Source organism: Cupressus sempervirens, chromosome 2 (assembly GCF_028749045.1).
Source record: "Cupressus sempervirens isolate cs-2001-9-10 chromosome 2, ASM2874904v1, whole genome shotgun sequence".
NCBI lineage: Eukaryota > Viridiplantae > Streptophyta > Pinopsida > Cupressales > Cupressaceae > Cupressus > Cupressus sempervirens.
This window is the reverse complement of record NC_143119.1, coordinates 646,973,451-646,996,624: the sequence shown is the minus strand read 5'-3', so window position 1 is coordinate 646,996,624 and position 23,174 is coordinate 646,973,451. Positions and strand designations below refer to the sequence as shown.

The following is a 23,174-nucleotide window of genomic DNA, read 5'->3' as shown; positions in this document are numbered from 1 at the left end:
TTACTTGTGTGTTTGTGTGGCTTCCTAAGTAATTCACTACTCTTTTCTACAGGTTGACACTTGTTGGATTCAAAAAAGTTGTTTACACACAAACAACTGCTCAAGAAACTTTCAGGTATTTCAAGTATCTTTTGATTGCTTCTAGAATTTCACTACTACTACATTTCCTACAATTGCCTCATATCTACTTCTTATAAAGAATTAATCCTATTTTTTTTTCTTACATACAGGTCTTTGCTGCTTTGCCACAAATAAGACTCCTATTACGTTTCTACTTACAATTTCAAAAAAATATTCAAAAAATGTGCAATTCAAATCAAGTATGAAGTCTATTTTTATATCCTCAACACCGAGGGAGTGGACATTTTTGGGTTCCATAGATCAAAAAATAATGTGAACTTTACCATTGAGATATGTTTCAAGACTATCTATTGTAGTGTTGGATGATCCTTGTAGTTACATCATAATGATTTATCTTTTGCGACTTGTTCTATCTTCTCATCTTATTCTTTGGTACATATTTATGTATTGGATGTGCCACCTTGATGAGATTTATGTGTATTGTTACATTTCTATTTACAATTTTAAAAGAAAATTCAAAAAATGTGCAATTCAAATCAACTCTTGAACTTTATGTCTTGCATTAAATCAAATAATAGAGTTTTACATTTTTTAACCTCCAAAAAGAAATGTCAAATGTATATGCCTCTATTCTATACATATAATCTACACTACCAATTAGAAATATTTGTTTTAAATTTATGTCTTTTGAATTTGTTTTAAAAAAAAAATCAGTGTATCTCTTGCACCTCTTCCTAGAGCAAGTGCTAGTTTATATTCCCGAAAACGTGGGCAGGGCTTTTACCAAGAATGAGAAGTCCGTGGTCAGAATATTATATAAAACAAAATAAATGCATTCTGAGAAAAATACTAACAAAATGGCTTCAGTATTAAGATAATGATATTGCTCCCAACCATTCAAAATGCCAAAAAATTGTCGTCGTATGAGGGTAGTTGCTCTTCAACATGGAAAAAGATGATCTCATTTTAAAAATCATAAAGACGTTTTTTGCTAGACAGTATACAAATTTGACTTGCGGGCAATGAGCGCAAGGCAGTGCAAGATTGATCGGAATTGTTAGGAGCAGGATCAGGAGCAAGAGCAATGACAATGGTCTTTGCTGCTGCACCTCCTGCGACATATAGGTTTCTTGTACGGCCCGAAACTCATTCTGCATATAACAACTGTAACATATGTAGCTGTTCATTTTCATCTCTTCCATCGTTTAAGATGAATTCAGTGGGAGTGTACTCTACACTTCCTACTCAATATCAAAACAATAGTTCATATAGAGGCACGAGATACAGATCATTTGTCATCCCTTGCCTGGTGAGAGCAACTGCTGTGACCGAGGAGCTGCAGGGAACACCAGGTAGTTGCTCTATTCAATTTTGTTACTTATAATGTCGTCAATCCAATCGATCCATGTCTTACATTCCTATAATCGGCTGTATTTTCTCGTATCTCTTTATTGTGTCGGATTCCAGTATACCCATCTCTGATATTTTTGAACTGTGTGGATTACGATTGATATGTTATATTGATGTGATTGAGGAGTGACGATGTTAATGCGAAAAGCTAAACAAATTGAATGCCCACTTCAATGCTGCAGCCATAGGGATTAGATGGTCCCCATCAATGCCATGAGTAAACCCTAAAGGCCTTAAGATTTCAGGCGAATATGCAGCCCTTGCCTGAAATATCTGCTAGGAGACAGATAGGTGGTGATTCACTTATGACTTAGTTGAGATTCGATTTGATCAGTATTATTAATCCACCAGCAGCTACTATTCAATATTCTAAACCTAGAGCCTTTGAAAACAGGAAGGTGATGATATAAGTTACATCAAGCCAATATACCATCAAAGGCAGTTTAATTAGATTTTATTTTCCTTTTTTTTCAAGAACAATTTTGTTTTCCTTTTTTGTCAAGAACAATTCTGTTTTAAGTGTGAATTTGAAATTACATATCAATGCGTATGTTGCTGATTAGATCTGTGAATACTGTGTGATTCAGATATTAAAATCTTACATCAAATATTTGTTGAGATGATTTTTGTATCTGCGTCCCACTGGCTCATGTACTTGCAGACTTTCAACAACCTTTTATTGTCATCAGGATTAAAATGTGCTGATTATTGGTAGTCTTTCGTCTGTATGAGCCACTGGAACCTCCAAAAGATGGAAACTTTTCCCAACAACATTTTCATTGTTCGCATGCACAAATTGACTCAAAAGGCATTAGCAATGGAAGACAAGATGATAGCTAAGATGATATTCTCAATCATTGGAGATCTAAGACAACTTTCACAGAATCAGAGCACAATACATGATACATGAAAAACAACTCCACTCTTACGAAGTGTAAATTTTAAATTAATAGGCTTGGTCAATTCAGTTGCATATAAATTAGACAGGCCAACTACTATTGACATGTTCTTAATGCTTCTTGATAACTCATGTGGCTAATTGTGACATACCATTTTTCCTAAGACAAAAGAAGAATCATATTCTAAGGGAAATCTGAATTTCACAACAGAATGATATAAGGCAGTTATATTCGTTACTTCACCTAAATGGAAAAGCTATCAACAGATATCATAGCACATGAATAAATGATACAAAATATAAAAACAACCTTTTCTAGTTCACACGAAAGGAAACTACTTTAACTTCCATAACTAACTTCTGCCAATACATTCATTAGAAAACGTCATAACAATATATAAGATTAAAAAAGTACAAAAGGAACAAGTGTCATACATGTAGCAAATAACTGTCATTGTGTTGTGCAAGCCTCAACATCTAGTGAAGAGAAGAAGCACTAGCATGGGCTTAACCTCCCAACCATGGACCATAACTTGTTCCCACACAATCTCATTCGAGAAAGGCACTCCCTACCCCGAGATTAGGCTTGGGGCACCATGGTCCAGCCACCCGAGCATTTCGATGTTAGAGTGTCGGCTGAGTAGTAGACAAGGCCATGGATATCCTCCATCAACCTCCCCTCTATCAGCTAGCACTCTGATCTCTAGTGATTGATTGTAACGAGCATGCCACTAACCTACCCTGGCCAAGGATTTCAGTGGGTTGTTAACGCATGCCACTAACGTACCCTGGCCAAGAATTTCAGTGGGTTGTTTAATGTGCCCGATCAGCCACCGCTCGACTTAACAACAAGAATATAATTTGGACAACCATGAGTAGACTCAGTTTATACAATTAATCATTTAATTACTTTCATTTACTAACATCCGTTTGCTCTTGTAGGCTTGCTTCTCCTCGCCACCCATTAATGCTTGACCCTTCCGGTCTTGTGTGTATCTTGGGAGATTTCAAGCCATGTATAATGCAAGTTTCATTTTAGCAATTCAGATTTGTTTCCATTCAAACTGATCTTGTTTTAGAGGTATATGGTGAATACCTCTGTACAAGTTGGATCAATGCCTTATGTAATGTAATATATATCAATGCTTGCTTCATATATTCATGCACAAAATATGCCATTAGCAATGTGATCGCTGAACATGTATAATGATGATGATTTATAGTTGCGGGTTTGTATTATCGGCAGCACCTGACAAGCATACTAATAAAGGAGATTCAGAAATTTCTATCAATTCCTTAGACAACATTTTGTAGCTTTATTTACGACATTGTTGCTTCGTTCATGATCAAGAATGAACAAAGATAATATAGCAAGTAGTTTACATCATTGATTGTCAACATTTGAATCAAATATGAACAGAGAGTATATGGCAATAAATCATGAGCAATGATTGCATGACCTGTTGTTGGATTGGTGTTCTGTCTAGTGCGGCTCGAGAGAAATGAGCTGCCACGTGATGAGTTATCTAGGACTACTAGCAACAATGTTGATATAATTCACAACCTTTGATATTCACTAGAAAAAATGTAGGGATTCATGATATACTATCTATGGGAATTGAATTCGGCTTGAGGCCGTGAGAGAATGCTTGCAAATAAAATATAAACTGAGAAACAATTGCGAGAAGCAAGGGAAAGCTTCCCAGGTAGCGGGGAGAGTAATAAATAGATCATCTGCACGCTAGCTCAGTTACAAGAAAGAGTGGCGGTGCATGGCCAGTCATCGGTCACAAGAAAACTCCACCAATTTAAATTTAAAAAGATTATAAACCGATATGAAGGTGACACTCACTCATCAATATGAAGCCAATGTTAAAGACATAAAGGTTATTATTCCTTATGATTTTTATATTAAAATGTATTGGCATCATGCTATTGGTGGCACCTCTAGTTGTACGTACATATATACATACATATATACACACATACATACATACATGTGTGTGTGTGTGTGTAAATTGAAGCATGTAATTCCTTTAATCAATATGTTGATTTATGCACACACACACACACACATATATGTGTAGGTGCAAGTACAAATGTTAAAAATAACACGGTGCCAATAAATAAAATTACATCCTAGTGATCACTCAACGGTCTCAATAATAAAAAGGTAACAATTTTATGTTATTAAATGTTTAATGTTTTTCTTGCTTTAAGAACTGACTAGGTAGCTTATGGTTGTCCAAGGTATACTCTTGCTTGCCTAGCTGTTAAATCCATAACCAAGATGGTTAGAACCCATACCTGATGGTTTGTCGATGGACTTCCGGTGCCTTAATCCTTTAAATCCTGTTTAGCAATGGTTTCCCTCCCTTCATCTTCCCCTGCATCCAAAAAGAGAATATCTCCACGATAATAACATATTCCTCAATCTTAAATCAAGATAACTATAATAAAAAGTACTTCATTATTGTCACAACGGCTAACCACCATTACTACTAACAACTATTTTATAACTTCTTGAAATGTAAATATTCATTTTCTGTTGAATTGTAATTGAACAACTAACAAGTCATTTTCACACGAATCAAAACGGTTAACCATAATTTCCTTTTCACAAGATCATAATATTTGATTGTTTTAACTAACTAACTAACTGCCATTCACATGAAATATATAATGATTTTATGGTTATTTTAAATGAGCAAAAATTTGGGATGTATCACTAATCTCTGCTTCTTGTGTCGGAGTATCTCCTCTCTTTGCTCATGCAACCAATATGTATCACTAGTTTAATAGACAATCCTACTTTCTGCACATCAGAACCACTCACGGGACATCTTGGGAACATTAGCTGACACATTAGAGGTTATGGTTCTCATTTTGTCATCATTGATGTTAATAGTGTGATTTGATTGTTCATTTTGATTGTGAGTTTGCATCGAGCTCTGTATTTATGTCACAAACCAAAGCTTTTTAATATAGCCCAGAACACTTGGTTCAAAACCAAGCTAGATCCTCTTGTAAGTGCTAAGTCACAGTTTGAAAAGAAACACAAACAAAAACATAATTAATGCTTATCAAAGTTGTCATAAAAAAACGAAACTTATAGTTCAGATTTCTGATATAACTCAGTACTAAGCTCCTTTTTATCTCCTGATTGAAATTGGAACTTTGGATTTGTTTTTATAGTTTGGGAACTATTAACCAGCTGCAATGTTTTTGTGACCATCCATCTGTGTTATTTTTTTCTGTAGTTTGATGTCACTTTGATCTATGTTTCTGATCTATTTAGATGTTTCTAGGACATGTTTATGAGGCCCAAATTGAATTGCAGCTGTGTTTACTGGAAGAATGTTATTGCTTATACAAGTAGGGAAGGGCCCTGATCCCATAGAAAAAACAGCAGAGCTAGGCCATTACAGCCAAGAAAATCCAACAATACAATCCCAAGAACAACCTTCAAAGAACGGACAGGCTGAGCAATGACCAAACAGATCAACAGAATGCTAGTAAATATCCATAGTAGCAATTATAAGATAATGGTCTATACTAAAGCAAGAAGGGCTACATTTTATCCATTGAGGCATGCAAGCCATAATAAAAAGAATGGATATTGCCCTTTAATCTACTAGTCAAAAAACATTACATAGAAAACATCAATATTTGGGAGCAGTGATCAGGTCCTATATATCCTTCAGTGCAACCAGAGATCTCTTCCATCCAGCTCTAGCCACCTTGTTCCTGTTCTTTCTAGCATTATTGTCCTTTGGAGCAGGCCCATTTTTCCTTCATCTGTTTCCTGATCTAGTACAGCCCTCTTGATGACTTTTTTCATTGTGCTATCAGTAATAGAGATTAAAGTACTTAAGACACATTCCATGTCTTTGAATTTCTATTTGTTATTGGCCTTTTCAACTTCAATTCCAAATTCTGCCATTTTGACTTGAAGGTCAACAATTTAAACTTTTAAACCATCAATGGTCTCATTCGCTATAGTCATCCGGAACTGCAGTGGTTTCCTCTCTCTGATTTCTACTCTCATTCTGACCCCTATCAACATCATTTGCTATTTCTTTCTTATTTGCAATGGCCTCATCCTGTAGAGTTATTTCCTTCTTCTACCTCCTGATCACAATACTCTTCATTCTCAGTCCCATAATTGTCATTGTTACTTCACTGGAATAAACTCTTCTTCTGAAGATGAATCTTCTTCTTCCTCTTCTTGGGCCAATTTCTTGCCATTGACATCTTTTCCTTTCTTCATGGAGGAAGCTATAGCCAGAGGAGTGTTTACCATGCAGGGTAAATGGATACTTATCGCATGTAGTACAATAAGATATAACACAGAACAAATACTTTATTCATATATGCAATATGCACTCCAATGATTACAGTATGATTATGATGATGTCCCAAAGTCCCTTCCGGACGGTGTACATATACTTTCTCGAAGAGGTGACTCAATCGTCACGCGCCCTTTCTGATACAATTCTACTCGTCGACTAGAATATAGAATTTACCGACAACATCATCCCCCCCAAAAAGTAAAGTCGTCTCTAGACGACAAAATAGAGACAATCCTTACAACAAAACTCAATTTACAACCAAAACAAATAATTACATAAATAATTTAGACACCAAGAAGAGGGATACGTCCCTGATGTAGTAGCTGTCCGTGCCCTAAGCTCGTTCAGCTCTGCTTGTAGCGTATACACTTGCTCCTTCTGTACTTTCAATTCTGCTTCAACCTCCATCTGAAGCTCCAAAGCTGACTGCATCATTCCAGTAATCTCTTCAAGCTCTTTCTCCTTCCCTTTTGCCACTTGTTCTTTCTCTATTGCCACCTGTTGTAGTTGACTCTATCGGGCCAAGAGTGCTGCCCGCTCGGATTCCTAGGCTGTCCTTTCTGCATCTAGTTCCACTCTCTCTGTTGCTACCTTGTAGCTGACTCCTCTCGAGCCCTCTTTGCGACTGCCTGGTCTGCCTGGCTCCTCCGAAGGGTATAATAAGCCTCCCTATGTAGCCAAACTATCTCCTCCGTTAGAGCCTCTATGCGGCTCTCCATACCTGTCCCTCTCGTAGTGGCCCAATCCTGGCGCATCTCCGTAGTCTCTACACTCTGCCATCGGTGCTCCTCAAAACAAATTGTAAAAGCTGCTGGACATGCTACCCTCATGAAGGATACAACGTGCTCCAACTCCTTTACCACCAAGTCCAAGGCAATTGTCTGTGTAGAGGCCACTATTGGCGAGCCCAAGTCACTACATCAGCCAAGAATGTCTCCATAACCTCTCTTATTGCTGCCTCTGGTCCCACTATGTATTGCTGTTGGGCACCCATGGCCGTCTCTACTGCTTCTGTGATCCGCTCAACAGTTAGTGTCGGGTGATGCTCCTCCATATGTAGAGGATCTTCCTCCAGAGCAACTTCTTGCGTAGGTGTGTGAAGGTATGTCGCTCGAGGTGTTGGTGGTGGTCCATCAGTCAGTGTCGGGTTATGCTCCTCCACCTGCAGAGGATCTTCCTCTAGAGCAACTTCTCGCGTAGGTGTCTGAAGGTATGTCGCTTGAGGTGCTGGTGTACGGTGAAACCTCGTACTTAGGTACGTGCTCAACCTCTGCACTCTGCTCTCTCTATCTGGCTTAGGTGATGCTAACAATGTTGTATCCATTGTAACCACTACATCTGAACCCAGTACGTCCAAATGAACACTCGACGTCCTCAAACCCTCGCCTGCCGGTATCTCCATCACTCCCTCCTGAGTGTCCATCTCCTTTGGAACAATTATATTAGCCTTTGCCTTTGGTACGGTTGGCAAGCCCTCTTCGCCAACTCCTCCAGGTAACCCCATGGCTACCTTTGCTGCGACTGTATTAGGTACTGTGACTGAAGGCTCGGTACTCCCTGAAGGTGCCAATACTGTTGGCCGTGCTATTGGTCTAGCTGCTACGGTGACTGGCATCATGACAACAGGTTGCCCAAATTGTCCGAACCCAAGAATGTAAACGCCTGCGGGGACCAAGTGCGAGTGGGAAGTAGCTGTGAGGGTCCTCGGAAATAGTAGAGGCGGTGCTGTAATAATTTTGACTTCCTTTTCATCATCCTCGTCCTCCACTTCCTCCTCTGAGTAATTGTCCTCAGAAGATGTGTCCTGTCTCCCACTATCCGTGTTCCCATGCTCAAAACTTTCTACCTCTTGTCGCATTCTTTTCTGTCCAATGGCCTTTTGCCCTCTAGGAATATCAAGGTGCCTCCATCGCATAATCGGTGGCTCCCCTGGTTCTGTCGGACCTAGCTTGATTTCTAATATATCATTCGGTGTTATCCATGTGGTGACATCAAGAAATAAACCAATGGCGTAGTGTGGCATGTAAAAGGTTTTGTGTTGCAGCGACATGAACTTCAGCATGCGCTCAACCAACAAGGATGCCCAATCATACACTATGCCATTCATGATACCATTCATCATGGTTACTTGCAAAAATGAAATGTATGATGCCCTACTCGAACTGGTGAGTCTGCTTTTCACTAAATCCATCAGACAATGTCAATGTCCTTCCAACACCTTAGATTTCTTTAGTCCTCTTGCCTTCGAAGAATCCATCAATGCTTCACTTTTTGCCTCCGGCCGTTTCTCACACACTAATTCTACTAGTTGCTCCTTGGTTTTCCAGTCGAGTTCCTTTGGTTTATTATTGAGTTTCCTTCCTCCCTGCGCATGACCTGGTATGCCGAATACCTTGATGAAGTCTATGGCTCTGAAAGATATCACTAAATTCTGTATGAGGTAAGGAAATGAGCATGTTTGTGAGAACCTGTCATAGGTTTCTAGCATTGTGCAAAGAAACCTTTCGAAGTTGTGAATGTAGAATATTGGCATCTGCAGTGCCCACTCCACTTGTGCCCTTTGTATGCTGTCCTTTACAAAGTGATCATTCAAAGCCTTTTGCCACCATTTTCTACACTCTAGTCTATTCAAACCCTTGAACGCCACATTCTGAGGTGTGAGATGTGTTGTTGCAGCCGACTGTGCCCTTGCTTTCTTCTTGCCTGTATTGCCTGTAATACGTACACCCGATGGTAAAGACTGCACATTCTTGTTCATTGTGCTGCTTGATGAATCCTCTTCTAGTTTCTTCTTCCACGCTCTTTTTTCGGCTGAATGCATAATTGTCACCTCTTTGTTGTTTTGCTTGAATAAAAACCGGTTAGCTAGTTGCTTCCCTCTGTACAACTTATTTCAAAGTTTTCTTTTACTTCCGGTGATGTCCGTACAGATTTGTATGGCTCCTCTTTCTAGTGCTCTTTTTGATTGTACAAATGCAATGTTTCTCCTCCTGAGACTGTACGACTGCTAGAGCTCCTTTATCAAGCATTCACTAACTGTGCTGCAATCTCTCTTAAATACTGCTTCCAATTGTCCAACCGTACGACAATCTCCTTGTGCTGCCTATGTGTGCCACAGTGATACTATGACTGACTCTCCATACGGTATTAACCTAAGTTGCTCCTTACTAAGCTCTCCGTACAACAAGCTCTCTTCTCCTTGTGCCTTTATTGCTCTTTCTGTCTAATCATACGAAATAACCCTTCAAGATGTCTGTACAATCTTATAACTTTATTCTTGTTCTGCTATGCACGGCCGTACGGTGGATTTATTCATCAATAGATTGCCGTATTTAGCCCTGGTCTGTTGCCTATCCAAGGTCGTACTATACCAATTGCTACTCCTTACAGTGCACAATCTTGAACTTTCTTTGCTTCCAATTCAATAGCCGTACAGCCTAACCTCCAGTAATGTAATAGTCGTACGGTATTCAACTTATCCCCTTTGCAATATGGTTGTTGTCTTCACCTGTTCCATTGATCGTACGGTGATGTTTCTGTTCTTTTTATGCTTGTTTGTTACCGTATGGTACTTTCCTCTTGTCCGTATGGTATTTATAGTTCCTTGCAAACTCTTCCTGTGTACCGTACAGTGTATAGTAATATCTCCCTCCATACGATGATCTCCTTTAGTGTTCTTTTGTACGGTGAGTTCTCTCCCAATGTTTTGCCTATATGAGTGTCTCTATGTCCTTTTTACTTTACTGTACGGTATTCACCTAGGCGTATAGTTTCCTTGCAATGACCTTCTGTTGCCGTACGATGAGCTTATATGCTCTTTTGATGCTGGCCATGCAGCCTTTGCTCTTGGTAGCTGTACGGTATCTTTTTGAAATGTTCTCTTGTTTCCTGTTCAAGATCGTATGCTATGAATTTATACTTCCCTCTAATTTCTTGATACTGTACAGTATTAGGTCATGATGCTTTCCTTTACTACTCTTGATACCATACGGTATGCTTGTCCTACTATAATATTTCCTTTTTACGCATATTAGTATTTATCTCTTTTATAGTCTTCAGTTTGCTATGAAAATTTTAATTCTTTATTTTACACTTATTTTTACATATATACATTAATATTTACTATTTTTATATTGTCTCTCAGTTGTTCGTCCGTGGGGGTGCATTATTTCTTTCGTGATAGATTTTCAACTTCGACCCATTCACTGCGTCGAGCATCCATAATTTGATTGCTCCATTATCGCCGATTTAGCGGATTTTGTACAGTCTTACCTATTTTGCCTTGAATTTTCTTGGTTTGATCTCATTCCATCCATTATATTTCAAAACTAACTGGCTTGGTTGAAATTTATTCAATTTTAAATGCTTGTCACGCCATACCTTACGCCTGTTTGTGTAACTTTCGTGGCCAATGGTGCCTGCAGTTGTCGCTTGTCTAGTTTATTTAAATTGTGCAATCTCTCCCTTAGGCTTTCCATATCTCCCAGTTTGCTCTCAATTGTGATCCTTAAATTTGGTACCATGAATTTCGTCGGTACCACGACCTCCTGCCCATACATCAACTGAAAAGAAGTATGTCCCGTAGTTATTTTGTATGAAGTGCAGTACGCCCACAATGCCGATGGTAGCTTTTCTTCCCAATCTTCTCCCTCAATTGCACAAGACTTATAAATCACTCCGACTAGGATCTTATTAGTGGCTTCTACTTGTCCGTTGGCTCTCGGGTAGTATGGGCTCCACAGAGAATGGTAAATTTTGAATTTTGTAGTGAGTAGTCAAATAATGTGATTGACAAAGTGTCTCCCATGGTTGCTTTTCAACTGCAGTGGAATCCCGTATCTTGTGATTATCTGCTCATAGATAAATTTAGCTGTGCTTATCGTAGAGTTGTCCGGTAGTGCCCGTGCCTTCACCATTTGGTTAAATATTTTGTTGCCACCATGATGTACCTGCATCTTCTAGTTTTACTTACCTTAAGAGGTCCAACAAAGTCCAACCTCCATCTTTCAAATAGCTCTTGTGCATGTGAAGGATTCAAAGGCACGAAGTCTCTCTTTAGTGGTTTTCCAGCTCTCTGACATGTATTGCAGGCAACTACCCACTCCTTGGCGTCATTGTGCACGGTTGGCCACCATAACCCTGCCAGAAGTATCTTTTGTGCATTTGTGTCTGGCCCCATGTGTCTTCCTGCTAGTCCCTCGTGTGCTTCCTTCAACACCTTAGGAATCTCCTCTTCCAGCATGCACCATCTTAATATTTGATTGGATCCTATTTTATATAGTAACCCGTTGATCAACTGAAATGTTTGGCTCCTTAGCGCTAGTTTCCTCCTCTTGTTCGGCGACATTTCACTAGGAAACTGTCCCATCGAGAGATACTCTTTGATACACCTGTACCATGATGACAATATTGCTATGTGAGATAGCTGCATGTTAGAAAAATCATCGTTGACTCCCTCCGGTGGCTCTCCTAATTTTATCTTCGACAAATGATCCACACTTACATGACTCTTTCTTGGCCATATCACATTTTTGAAGGTGAATTCCTGCAATAGTAACAACCACGTGCTTATCCTTCCCTGGATTATCAACTTGTTCACAAGGTATAACAATGCTTGATAATCCACATAAAATATGAACGGTGTCGCCAGTAAATAATGCCTGAATTTCTGTATTCCGTACACCAGTCTGAGTGCTTCTCGCTCTATCGTACTGTAATTTTTCTCCGTTTTAGATAACAATCTACTTGCAAAGTATATTGGATGATCCAATCCGTGGTCACCTGTCTGTGCGAGTGTTGCTCCTATCGCATAGTTTGATGCATCAACATGAACATGGAACTCCTTATCCCAGGAGGGATAAGTTAGAATCGGTGCTATGGCCAATTTCGTTTTCAGTTCATCGAAAGCTTCATTTTGCTCCGCTTCCCTTTTATAAGGTTTGCCCTTGCAGGTAAGTTTGTCCAGCGGGTAGGATATTTTCATAAAGTTCTTGATGAACCTCCGTTAGTATCTAATATGTCCGAGGAATGATTTTACTTCTGATACATCCATCGACGGTGGCATATCCAAAATTACATGGATTTTGTTAGGATCCGTCTTCAACCCCGCTTTGCAGACTGTGTCCTAATAGCTTCCCCTGTGGCACCATGAACTTGCACTTCTTTGGATTCAGTACCAGTCTCGCTTGTCTGCATCTCTCCATGCATTCTTCAAGTGCTGTTATATGTTTGTCCTCTTTGTTGAAAATTGACCAATCATCTAGGAATGCCTTAAAGCTTCCAACAAACATTTTATCAAATGTGTAAGATAATTCTCTGGAATGTTGCCGGAGCATTACACAGCCCAAACGACATTCTGTCATAGGCATATACTCCATCTTCCACTATGAATGTTGTTTTCAGCTTATCATCTTTGGCGATGGATATTAGGTTGTATTCAAAGAAACCATCCATGAATGAATAAATTTCATGCCTCGCAACTTCTTCTAGAATGCTATCAGTGAATGGTATTGGGAATGGGTCTTTAATCGTTACTGCATTTAGTTATTGAAAGTCTACGCATATTCTTATTTGAGTGGTATCCTTCTTCAGAGATATCACAATCGGTGATACCCATTCACTTGTTTGAACCCTAAAAACAATTCCTGCTTCCAGCATGCGGTCGATCTCATTAGTGACTCGTGCGACGTAATTTTTGTTCATCCAGTACGATTGCTTCCGTACGAGCACTACACCTTCTATCAATGGTATTTGGTGGACACATAACTTCGGCGATACTCCTTTCAAATTGTTATACGTCCATGCAAACACATTCTTGTACTCCATAAATATTTTGAACACTGCTGCCTTTAGGGCTGGATTCCAATCATAGATATTTTTCGGATTGGTGTCATCTCCTAAGTTCATCGTTTTTACAGTAGGCTCATCGTACTTTATAGGTTTTTCATCACTAAATGTATGCGTCAGTGTTTCATCTGCATGTGCTTCTCCCTCCTTCACTTCGCTATACTCCTTCGGAAACTCGTTCCCTTCTTTTCCCTCTTTGACTCCCAACATGTTATAGCTCAGAAAGAGCTCGTAATCCTCCATCTGCCAATGGATAAGTCTTTCACCGAGTCCAGGTCATCATCATTCGACCCTCCTAATCTCAATACTCCTTCATTAGGTTCCATTCTTTTCTTTCCTTCGTCGTTACCTTCGCCTTCACCTTTGGAAGCCAACGATGTTGCCTCCTTACTTACCATCTGTGTGTGCAAGTCGATTATAAATCTCCAGCCTCCGCCTTCCATGGACAGGGTATTCCACTTCCAATCATGTTTCACCTTCGCTTGTACTAGCCAACCCTGTTCGAGGATGGCATCGTACCCCTTTCTTTTTAACGGTATGACCACAAAATCCAACATGAATGACCACATTCCGATGGTTATATGTTGCGCCATCAGGGTCCTTAAGGGCTTGATCCCGTGCTGATCGGTAGTGAGTAATTGAAATGTAGGTTGCTAGAACGTAGGTTGTCCCAACTTTTTCCATATGTCCTCCGGTAGTACGTTTACTCCTAACCCTCCGTCGACGATTGTGTTTGTGAGTACAGTTCCCAGGATACCCATCTCTACTACTGCCGGATGTCTTCCCGTAGTGAGTGCTAGTAACATTGGGTCTATTGCAATCGCTCCACTGCCATCTTTTCCCGTCTCTTCCATTGCTTTTGGGAGTGGTGTCATGTTCAGTATCACCATCCGCAACTAGGGCATTGTAAGAAGAAGGTCATTTAATTTCATAGGAACTTCCATTTGCATTACCTATTTTGTTCTGCAGGTTCCTCTTCAAGGCGCTCGCAGTGTCTTTTGTTTGTAATTTTTTCTGTTTCCATTTGTTTTTCCAACTCCGTTCGTGGTTGTTGCAACTTCTTCTTTTCTTCCTCTTCATCTGGGTACATTGCCTTCTTTGCTTTTTCGCGAGTGATGGCTAGTATCTCCTCATCACATGTATTGATGCTCAATAGGTTCACTCCTTGCTTCGGGCATTTCGAATCCTCGTGGTCTTTTGGACCACACCATCTACATAACAGCTGTGGCGTTTCCTTCGTGGTACAGTCTCTAGCGAAGTGCCCCCAGAGGTTGCATGCACAACATTGTATCATCGGCCGTCCACTCGAGTTGTACTGTATCCGACTTCGACCTCCATTATTATTATTACCACCTCGTCCGCACCGGTTATTGTTACGGTATCCTCCAGAGGATGTGTCATTGTTTGTGTTTGTTGCTCTTGCAGTGGACACTTTCTGCGTCAGTAACACTTGCTGGTGTCCCTTTGTCTTCATATTGAATGGGCATTCCTTGGTGGAATGTTCCACAATCTGGCAGATATCGCAAAATTGTTTTTTTTGGGTAGGAGCCCTTTGTGTGGCCCTCCTCCTTACAGTCCGTACACTACAATTCCCCTTTCACTGAGTTAAGATTCTTTTTCATATTTTTAAATTCCTTCATCATCCGTAACATATCCTTTTGCAACGCTCGAACTTTCTTACTTGATTCTTCTTCGCTTCTGCTACTTCTGGAAGATGAATCGTCCGAGTTCGACAATTTGTGCTTCTTCATTTTGCTCGTTTTTTGCTCACTCTCCAGATCCATTGCTTGATTATATGCATCTATGTACGATGCTGGAGGTACAATCTTCATTTTCTTCTTTAGTGCTGGCTGTAGCCCTTCAACAAACCATCATTTCTTTAATCCGTCCACTGGTTGGCTCTCCATCTTCCCCACCAACTCTTTCAACCTTCTTGCATACACATGGATCATTTCATTCTTTCCCTGCTTTGTACTATATATTTCTGCCACAATTTCATTATTGTCTCTTAGTAGTCGAAACTCTACTATGAATTCCTTCCTGACTTCTATCCATGTAGTTAATTTCTGTGGATCGGTATCCGAAAACCAATCAATCGCAACACTTGTAGGGTGGCCGAGAACTATCGAACCTAGTCATCTTGGTTCGTTACACTATCGTCCATATTGTTTCGCATGTTTTGTAGTGTTTGATCAGATCTGCCATCCCATCACTGTTGAACTTTGGCAATTTTTCCTTCGGTTTTGCCATTGCTACTTCTGTGGTACTTGTATACCCGTGTTGTTTTGAGTACCCGCACTATTCTGCACAACCACACTGCTTCGGACAACTGCCCTACTTTGGACAATTGCGTTACTTGATGAGAAAAGATCTTCCTCAAGCGAAGTTGTTCGATTCTCTGCCTGTATTCGTTTGTCAGGTGTATCGGGAACGAAGAGTTCACTCTACGCTCCCGCTCCTTTGGCATTTCGAGCCGTGCGAGTTACTTCCCTTCTGTTCGGATTCTTTTCCTTTGGCGTATACAAGTTAAGGAACTACTCCCTTCTCTCTTCCACCAAATTCAATCGTTGTCGAGTCTCTTTTAGTAATTCCTCGGCACTCGTCGGTCTACTAGGTGAATGCACTCCCTCCATCTATGCTCCTTCACCTGCTCAGTGTCCGTCGCTAAGCTGTTGAAGCTTCTGTCTGCGCTCTGCCTATTGTGTTAAAATAAATACTTCCTGTGTTGTGCGTATCTCATCCTTATCTTTTATCTTATTCCTATCTTTATTAAGCAGATTTGACATTAACCTTCATAACACTTCCTTTATTCCAGGTTTGACTGACAACGGTGCCAAATGTATACCGTATAGGGTAAACAAATACTTATCACATGTATAGTAAGATATAACACAAAACAGATACTTTGTTCATATACACAATATGCACTCCAATGATTACAATATGATTATGATGATGTCCCAAAGTCCCTTCCGGACGGTGTACATATACTTTCCCGAAGGGGTGACTCAACCATCACGCACCCTTTCGAATACAATTCTACCCATTGGCTACAATATAGAATTTACCGACAACAATGAGATGACCTTCGACTCTAGAATGGGTAGTACCCGAAGCACCCACTTGTTTTTTAGCCTCAACACCTTTCTTGTCATCTTCCTGGTCATTGATTATGTTAAAGGTCACTCCTTTGGTTTTATACCCCTTAATATCCAATTTTCTCATTTTCAAGAACCTTGTAAGGAAGGTGAGGGTTTACATTTTAGGGTCAATTTTCAACAAATAATTTTCTAGTGGAGAACAGAGTCCTCTTTGGCTTCCTCCCCTCGACAAATGGCCTCTATTTGGAGATGGGGGCTTTCTATCTAAGTTGGTAGCAGCGATAGAGATCTTCTAAGCATATCTATTTTGCTGTAATGATTTCTGATTATTCATAAGTTCTTACTTTTCCCTACTCTTCTTGGTGTATTGGTTCGACATGGTAGTTTTCTCCTCATTCTTTATATTCTCAAAAGTTATGAGAACCTGTCTATTTGCTGTTAAGATTAATCTAGATGTGCCGTCATTTTTTTTGTGGTATTATTATCTCAGTTATCGATGAATAGCATCGTGCCTCGGAGGTAGAGGCGGATGTGGTGCAAAAGCACAGTAGGATGCCCTGTGGATGTGCACTAGAAGCGTACCTAGGGCATTTGGGAGCATCTGGATGCCTTCGGGCGAAAAAGGACCAGTTTAACTTTTTTTGACCAAAAAACAACTTAAAATCACACTAAAACATGTGCAATATATCATTTTTTAACATTTTTAATTTTTTAATTGTAATGATTTTCTGATTTGCATTGCAATTGTGAACAAAAATGTATATGATATGGCTTACTAGTTATTAGTTATTTCAATTTTAATATTTGTGAACTATTAGATATCTTCTAAGTTACCGATTTGGATGTGGATCCGGAAGCGGATATGGGATGCGGGATTTTTTTTGGGGTACGGATCCATTTGGAAACATATATATATATATGCAAAGAATTTAAGAAACTTATAAATACTAGAACTTAGAGTTAGAAACTTAGAAATATACAAACATACATAATTTGATAGTATCATAATACTTATGATACTTCACCATTGATCAACATTCAAGATATTTCATATGTCAATTAAATAGTTCAAATTTCAAAATAGAACTTCATAGGCACAAATATTCATGTTCTAGACTCCATGTCCTTCATATCAAAATGCCAAAATGGAAGCCAAATGAGAAGAGTAAACCCAGCCACAAACAAAATGGAGATTGAATGGTTGAAAGGCCCCTATTAGGACTGTTTTAGGGTTTGGCACAAAACAATTGAGATACTGATACTTGCAGGAAATGTTTGGAGCCGGAACTGGATACGCATGGAAGTGTGGATACGGATGGAAGCCTTGTGGGTGCCATTCGGAAGCCACTCACAGGTACCTAGATGCGGGCAGATGCCTGTTTCAGGCATCTGGATGTATCCGGGTGCTAGTGAGTGGCATCTTGGTGGCACCCGGGAGCTTTCGTCATCATTGACACAAAATAAGTCAAAATAAATGCAAATTTCACATAAAAACCTTTTAAGACATGTTTACTTGCACATTTTATTATATTTTTTTGTGCCAAACCCTTAAATGGCCTTAATAGAGGCCTTTCAACCATTCAATCTCCATTTTGTTTGCAGCTGGGTTTACTGTTCACATTTTGTTTGCATCTATCAAAAGTTGAACCTTTCTTGGTTCAAATGATATCAACCTTGCAGTGGATGGAGATGAGGAGGATCTAGATTTTTTTGTGAATCCTTATGATTCTGATTAGTGAACAATGACATTGAATCATAAACTTTGTTTTTGATTTTGTAGTTTGGATATGGAGTCTGGAACATGAATATTTGTGCCTATGAAGTTTTAATTTAAAGTTTGAACTATTTAATTGACATATGAAATATCTTGAATCTTGATCAATGGTGAAGTATCATATGTATTATGATGCTATCAAACGATGTATGTTTGTACATTTCTATGTTTCTAATTCTAAGTTATTGTATTTATAAGTTTCTTAAATTCTCTGCACACACACATTTATATACCTATATGTGTGTGTACACACACACACACACACACATACACACACACACATGTTTCCATATGCATCCATACCGAAAATAAAATTTTTCTTGCATCCCGTATCCAAATCGGTAACTTAGCAAAAAAATATAATAAAATGTGCAAATAAGCATGTCTTAAAAGATTTTAAAGTGAAATTTGCATTTTTTGTGACTTTTTCTGTGTGGATGCTGACGGAAGTTCCCGGGTGCCCTGTGGGTGCCAGCTGGATGCCACTCACAAATAGGCATCTGCTTGCATCTGGGTGGCACCGACAAGGCACCTGTCCATCTCTGAGCTTCCATGCACATCTGCTTTGGTATCAAATCATTCCAAGCAAGTATTGTTATCTGAGGATATCTTGATTAATGAAGTATCATACTATCAAATGATTTAATTTTGTATATTTCTGGCATTTATTTGCATATATATTATATATATTCTTTAAAAAAATATAAATATATATAAATAAATAAATAAATAAATAAATAAATAAAAAAATAAAAAATATATATATATATATATATATATATATATATATATATATATATGCATCCATAATCCACAATTTTTTTCTCTCATCCGCATCCTAAATGGCAATCTAGTTATTTATGCTATTTAAACCTGTACTCTTTCAGCATGAAGATCACATGATTGGCACTTGTACCAAGCTTTGCATGCACCACACCTACCATCTGCATATTGCCAACATATCCAGTAGGATGACTGCTGCCATAAACTACAATCTGCAGCCTCCAGCAGTATCTGGCTGTAAACTACCTGCATTTCTAATGGGCCTACCTCTCAGCATGCCTTTCAGTGCTAAGATGTCCTAGGGAGAGTTGAACCTTGGTCTCCAACATGAGAACCTGACTCCATAGACTTTGTTTTCAATTCCTCAGCGTCTCTTGCAAAATCAATATCTAAGAACAATTTCTAATACCAAAATTTCATTGAAAAAAAATATCATCTATAAATATTTCACTGGTTGTAGACAAGCTGTTGGGAAAGGATTTTTGTAAATGAGTGTCCTGAGTAAGACAGTGCGAACTGAATTCAACATTTTCTTTTTGTGAAAGGGTACAATGAGAAGACTAGAAAGGAATAGATAAATGAGCAAGCTACTATTCAATTGCAATTTCTTTTTACTTGTTTCCTTGACATGAAAATCTTATGGTGCAGTTTTATTTACCATGATAATTGTTATTTAATTTAGTGAGATAATGATCTTTGTAAATTGATCACAAACTTGATTTCCTTTGTCATTTGTAGCTTGTAACTGGTTCATCAGCAATTTGTATAGTCCTAGAGATTGTGAAATCTTCTCAAGAAAGGGGACAGAGAGGAACGGATAAATAAGAGAGCTAGTAAGATTCTTTATTTAATAAATTAATAAAGGTAGACCAGAACAAGAGACTTTGTACACACCTTCACAAGTAATTCTCCCAGATGCATATCTCTAAAGCCCATTCATCCATGGGCTAAAATTCTTGTCAATTTGATAACCCACATGCAAGATCTGGACTTGCAACCCCTTTTTGTGAGTGATCCATTGGGTATTTGATGGAGTTTTTCAAAAGAAGATTGAAAACTTCTGACAGTTGAGTGAGATGGTCCTGATGACGTAATGATCTTGTAAATTGGTCACGAACTTAATTACTTAAGTCATTTAAATTCTTGTAGCTTTTAATCGCTTCATTAGCAATTTCTATATTCTTAGATATTTTATAATCACTCAATGAAAATATTCTTGGTTAAAATTTGAAAATCTGCTGCAATAAAATTTCATTATGGTAGATTCAGGCATTATGGAATGCTTTTGGTTTGGTATAACTGTAGAAACATATTGTGTTAATGGAAAAATAATTGAAACATGTGCCACCAATACTCAAACATTTCTGTTCTAATATATGAGGTATAGATTTTACTGTTCTATGGTGTTCAAACTTCTAATTACCTAAAGGCTAATACTGTTAGGAATGCCTGATTCAATGAATTAGGTTGACTAGTTTTAACATATGCTGCAATTAGGTATCCTTCATTTTAAAGACAAGCTTCTGTACCAATTTGTGATGATAGAAATGATATTTGTTTAGAGAAATTAATCAACCGATATATTGATTAATATTTTGTGGTCAAGTTACTGTAATATATTAATCAGTAGACTAGCTTCCAATGGCTTGCCTCTTAGTGGCTGGTGTACAATTATTTGGTATAAAAAAATTAACTAATGGTGTTAAACTTTAGCCGGTCCAAGAATGACATCTGAGTTCAGAGTTATTTATTGAAGGAGCTCCACTTCTGCAATCTATTACACATCCACCCTGATTTTCAGAAGTTTCTCTAATCATTTGAACTGTAGAAGCCTGAATCTGATCCTCGGATTTTGCTCTTTTACAGTGCCTCTTAAGGGTGTTGAAAATTTAGCTATAATTGGCTCAGGTCCTGCTGGTTATACAGCAGCAATTTATGCAGCTCGTGCAAATTTGAAACCTGTTATATTTGAAGGCTATCAAGTAGGTGGTGTGCCTGGAGGTCAGCTGATGACTACAACAGAGGTGGAAAACTTCCCTGGATTTCCTGACGGTATCACAGGGCCTGATTTGATGGATAGGTTAGTATTTTGTATCTTTTGAAGAGTTGAACTATTTTTTTGATGAAAATATGTTTTTAACATTTTGAATAGTCCAGATAGAAACATTTCTTCAATTTATGGTATTGCAGAGTTATGATGAAACTGCCTACATCTACTTTCTTCTATGCTTGTAGTTCTGTTGGAGAAGCACGCTAGTAATCATATTTTTGACATACTCAAACTTCAAATAGGATGCGGCGGCAAGCAGAGCGTTGGGGTGCTGAACTTTATCATGAAGATGTAGACTATATTGATGTCAAGAGCAGGCCTTTTACGATAAGAAGCAGTGAGAGAGAGGTATAAATAGAAGTTGAGTTTTTTTGTTTAATTTTATCTCCACAATGAAGATCTGGCAGTTTATCTGGAATTTAATATTAATGATACTGCCTGAACATAGCTATTATTTCCAGGTCAAGTGTCATAGTTTAATAGTTGCAACAGGAGCCACTGCCAAAAAGTTAGGGCTGCCTCATGAAGAAGAATTTTGGAGCAGAGGAATAAGTGCTTGTGCAATTTGTGATGGTGCATCCCCTTTGTTCAAGGATCAAGAGCTTGCAGTTGTTGGAGGGGGTGACACAGCCACAGAAGAAGCAATATACCTCACTAAATATGCTCGACATGTGCATTTGTTAGTTCGCAGAGATGGGTTACGAGCATCTAAAGCAATGCAGGACAGGTGTGACTGATTATTTTAAAATTGGAAGTCAGCAGGTGCAATGCTAAATTTAATCCAGCCATGGGATTCATATTTTCATGTGGGCATATCTATTTTTGACTATGCCATTGAATCTATTGGACATTTGGCAAGGACTAATTCTTACTTCTAGAACACTGCCTTCTGTTGAATCAGTTTTACTTTGCAAAAGAGCAATAGTATTTGTGTAGATATTAGTGTGGGAAAAAGTAATCGATAAGGGTTATTACCATACAAACTAAATGGAAAGATTGCAATGTGACTATAATATCATCATGGTTATCAATGTGTGTATTCTGGATGTATTTTTTTGTCAGCATATTCTGTCATCAGCTGTGATTTTAGAATGATAAATAAGAATGAATTAGGAGAACTTACAGAATTCTTGAATGGATGTTTTTAATAACATCCACAAGGCCAAACAGCCTACGGGACCCACAGATAGCCAGAAAATAGATAAGCACGCAAAGCCCGAAACTGAAAAGTCCAAAACACTGCACTAACTAACTTTCTTTTTCCTTCTGTATCTTGGCTATTTTGTTGTGTATCTGGATCAGGAAATCTGCAACCCTTGTTATCTTTTCTTCAAAGAAATTACTCAAGGTGTTCATATTTAGTGTTTCAATGCAATTGATCCCAATTTTAATCTTTGTAGGCTGAACACTCCATGATGTAATGTCATTCCGTCTCCACCACTTCTTGACTGCGATAGCAACATCTTCTTTCTGCCAACTCTTCTTTAGGTATCATCCATTTTCTGCTTTTATGAAGCTGATGCGAACTATTTTTTATTTGACTGATTAACATTTTTGCTTTCTATTTTATTATCATTCCTATATAGCTCAGCAGGATTGAATGTTTGATGCAGGATTCTTCTTTCCTCCCAAGTTGTCCTGTCCACCTGCTTTCTTTGACTTTTCCTTACACGTACTTCTTATTTCCCCATTGTTATTGGGGCACTCTCTTTATGATATCCTGACTTCAAGGCATACTTTTGGAACATGTTCTTTTTTCTTATCCTTTCTGAATTTGCATGCACTGTATATTTTTAAAGTGCACATGTAGACAAATTTCTGTATATAACTTTTATCTTAGGCACTAGTTTTTAAATTCTGTTTCCTCTTTGCTGCGCCT

The 23,174-nt window shown here is 38.5% G+C and overlaps 1 protein-coding gene across 3 annotated transcripts in view; it reads left to right on the top strand.

Annotated features, from left to right (window-relative positions):
• The first annotated feature begins 929 nt into the window (after nt 1–929).
• Nucleotides 930–23,174, top strand: part of LOC149575035 (thioredoxin reductase NTRC-like) — a 121,427-nt gene continuing 99,182 nt past the window's right edge. For 2 of the 3 annotated variants that reach the window (XM_089814897.1, XM_089814898.1), the window contains exons 1-4: nt 1,008–1,433; nt 21,112–21,325; nt 21,538–21,643; nt 21,757–22,022. In XM_089814897.1, coding sequence (XP_089671023.1) covers nt 1,166–1,433; nt 21,112–21,325; nt 21,538–21,643; nt 21,757–22,022 — 854 coding nt within the window. In that variant the 5' untranslated portion in view covers nt 1,008–1,165. Of the gene's footprint in view, nt 1,434–21,111; nt 21,326–21,537; nt 21,644–21,756; nt 22,023–23,174 lie in introns of all 3 variants that reach the window. The other variant, XM_089814896.1, reaches the window with a different exon arrangement.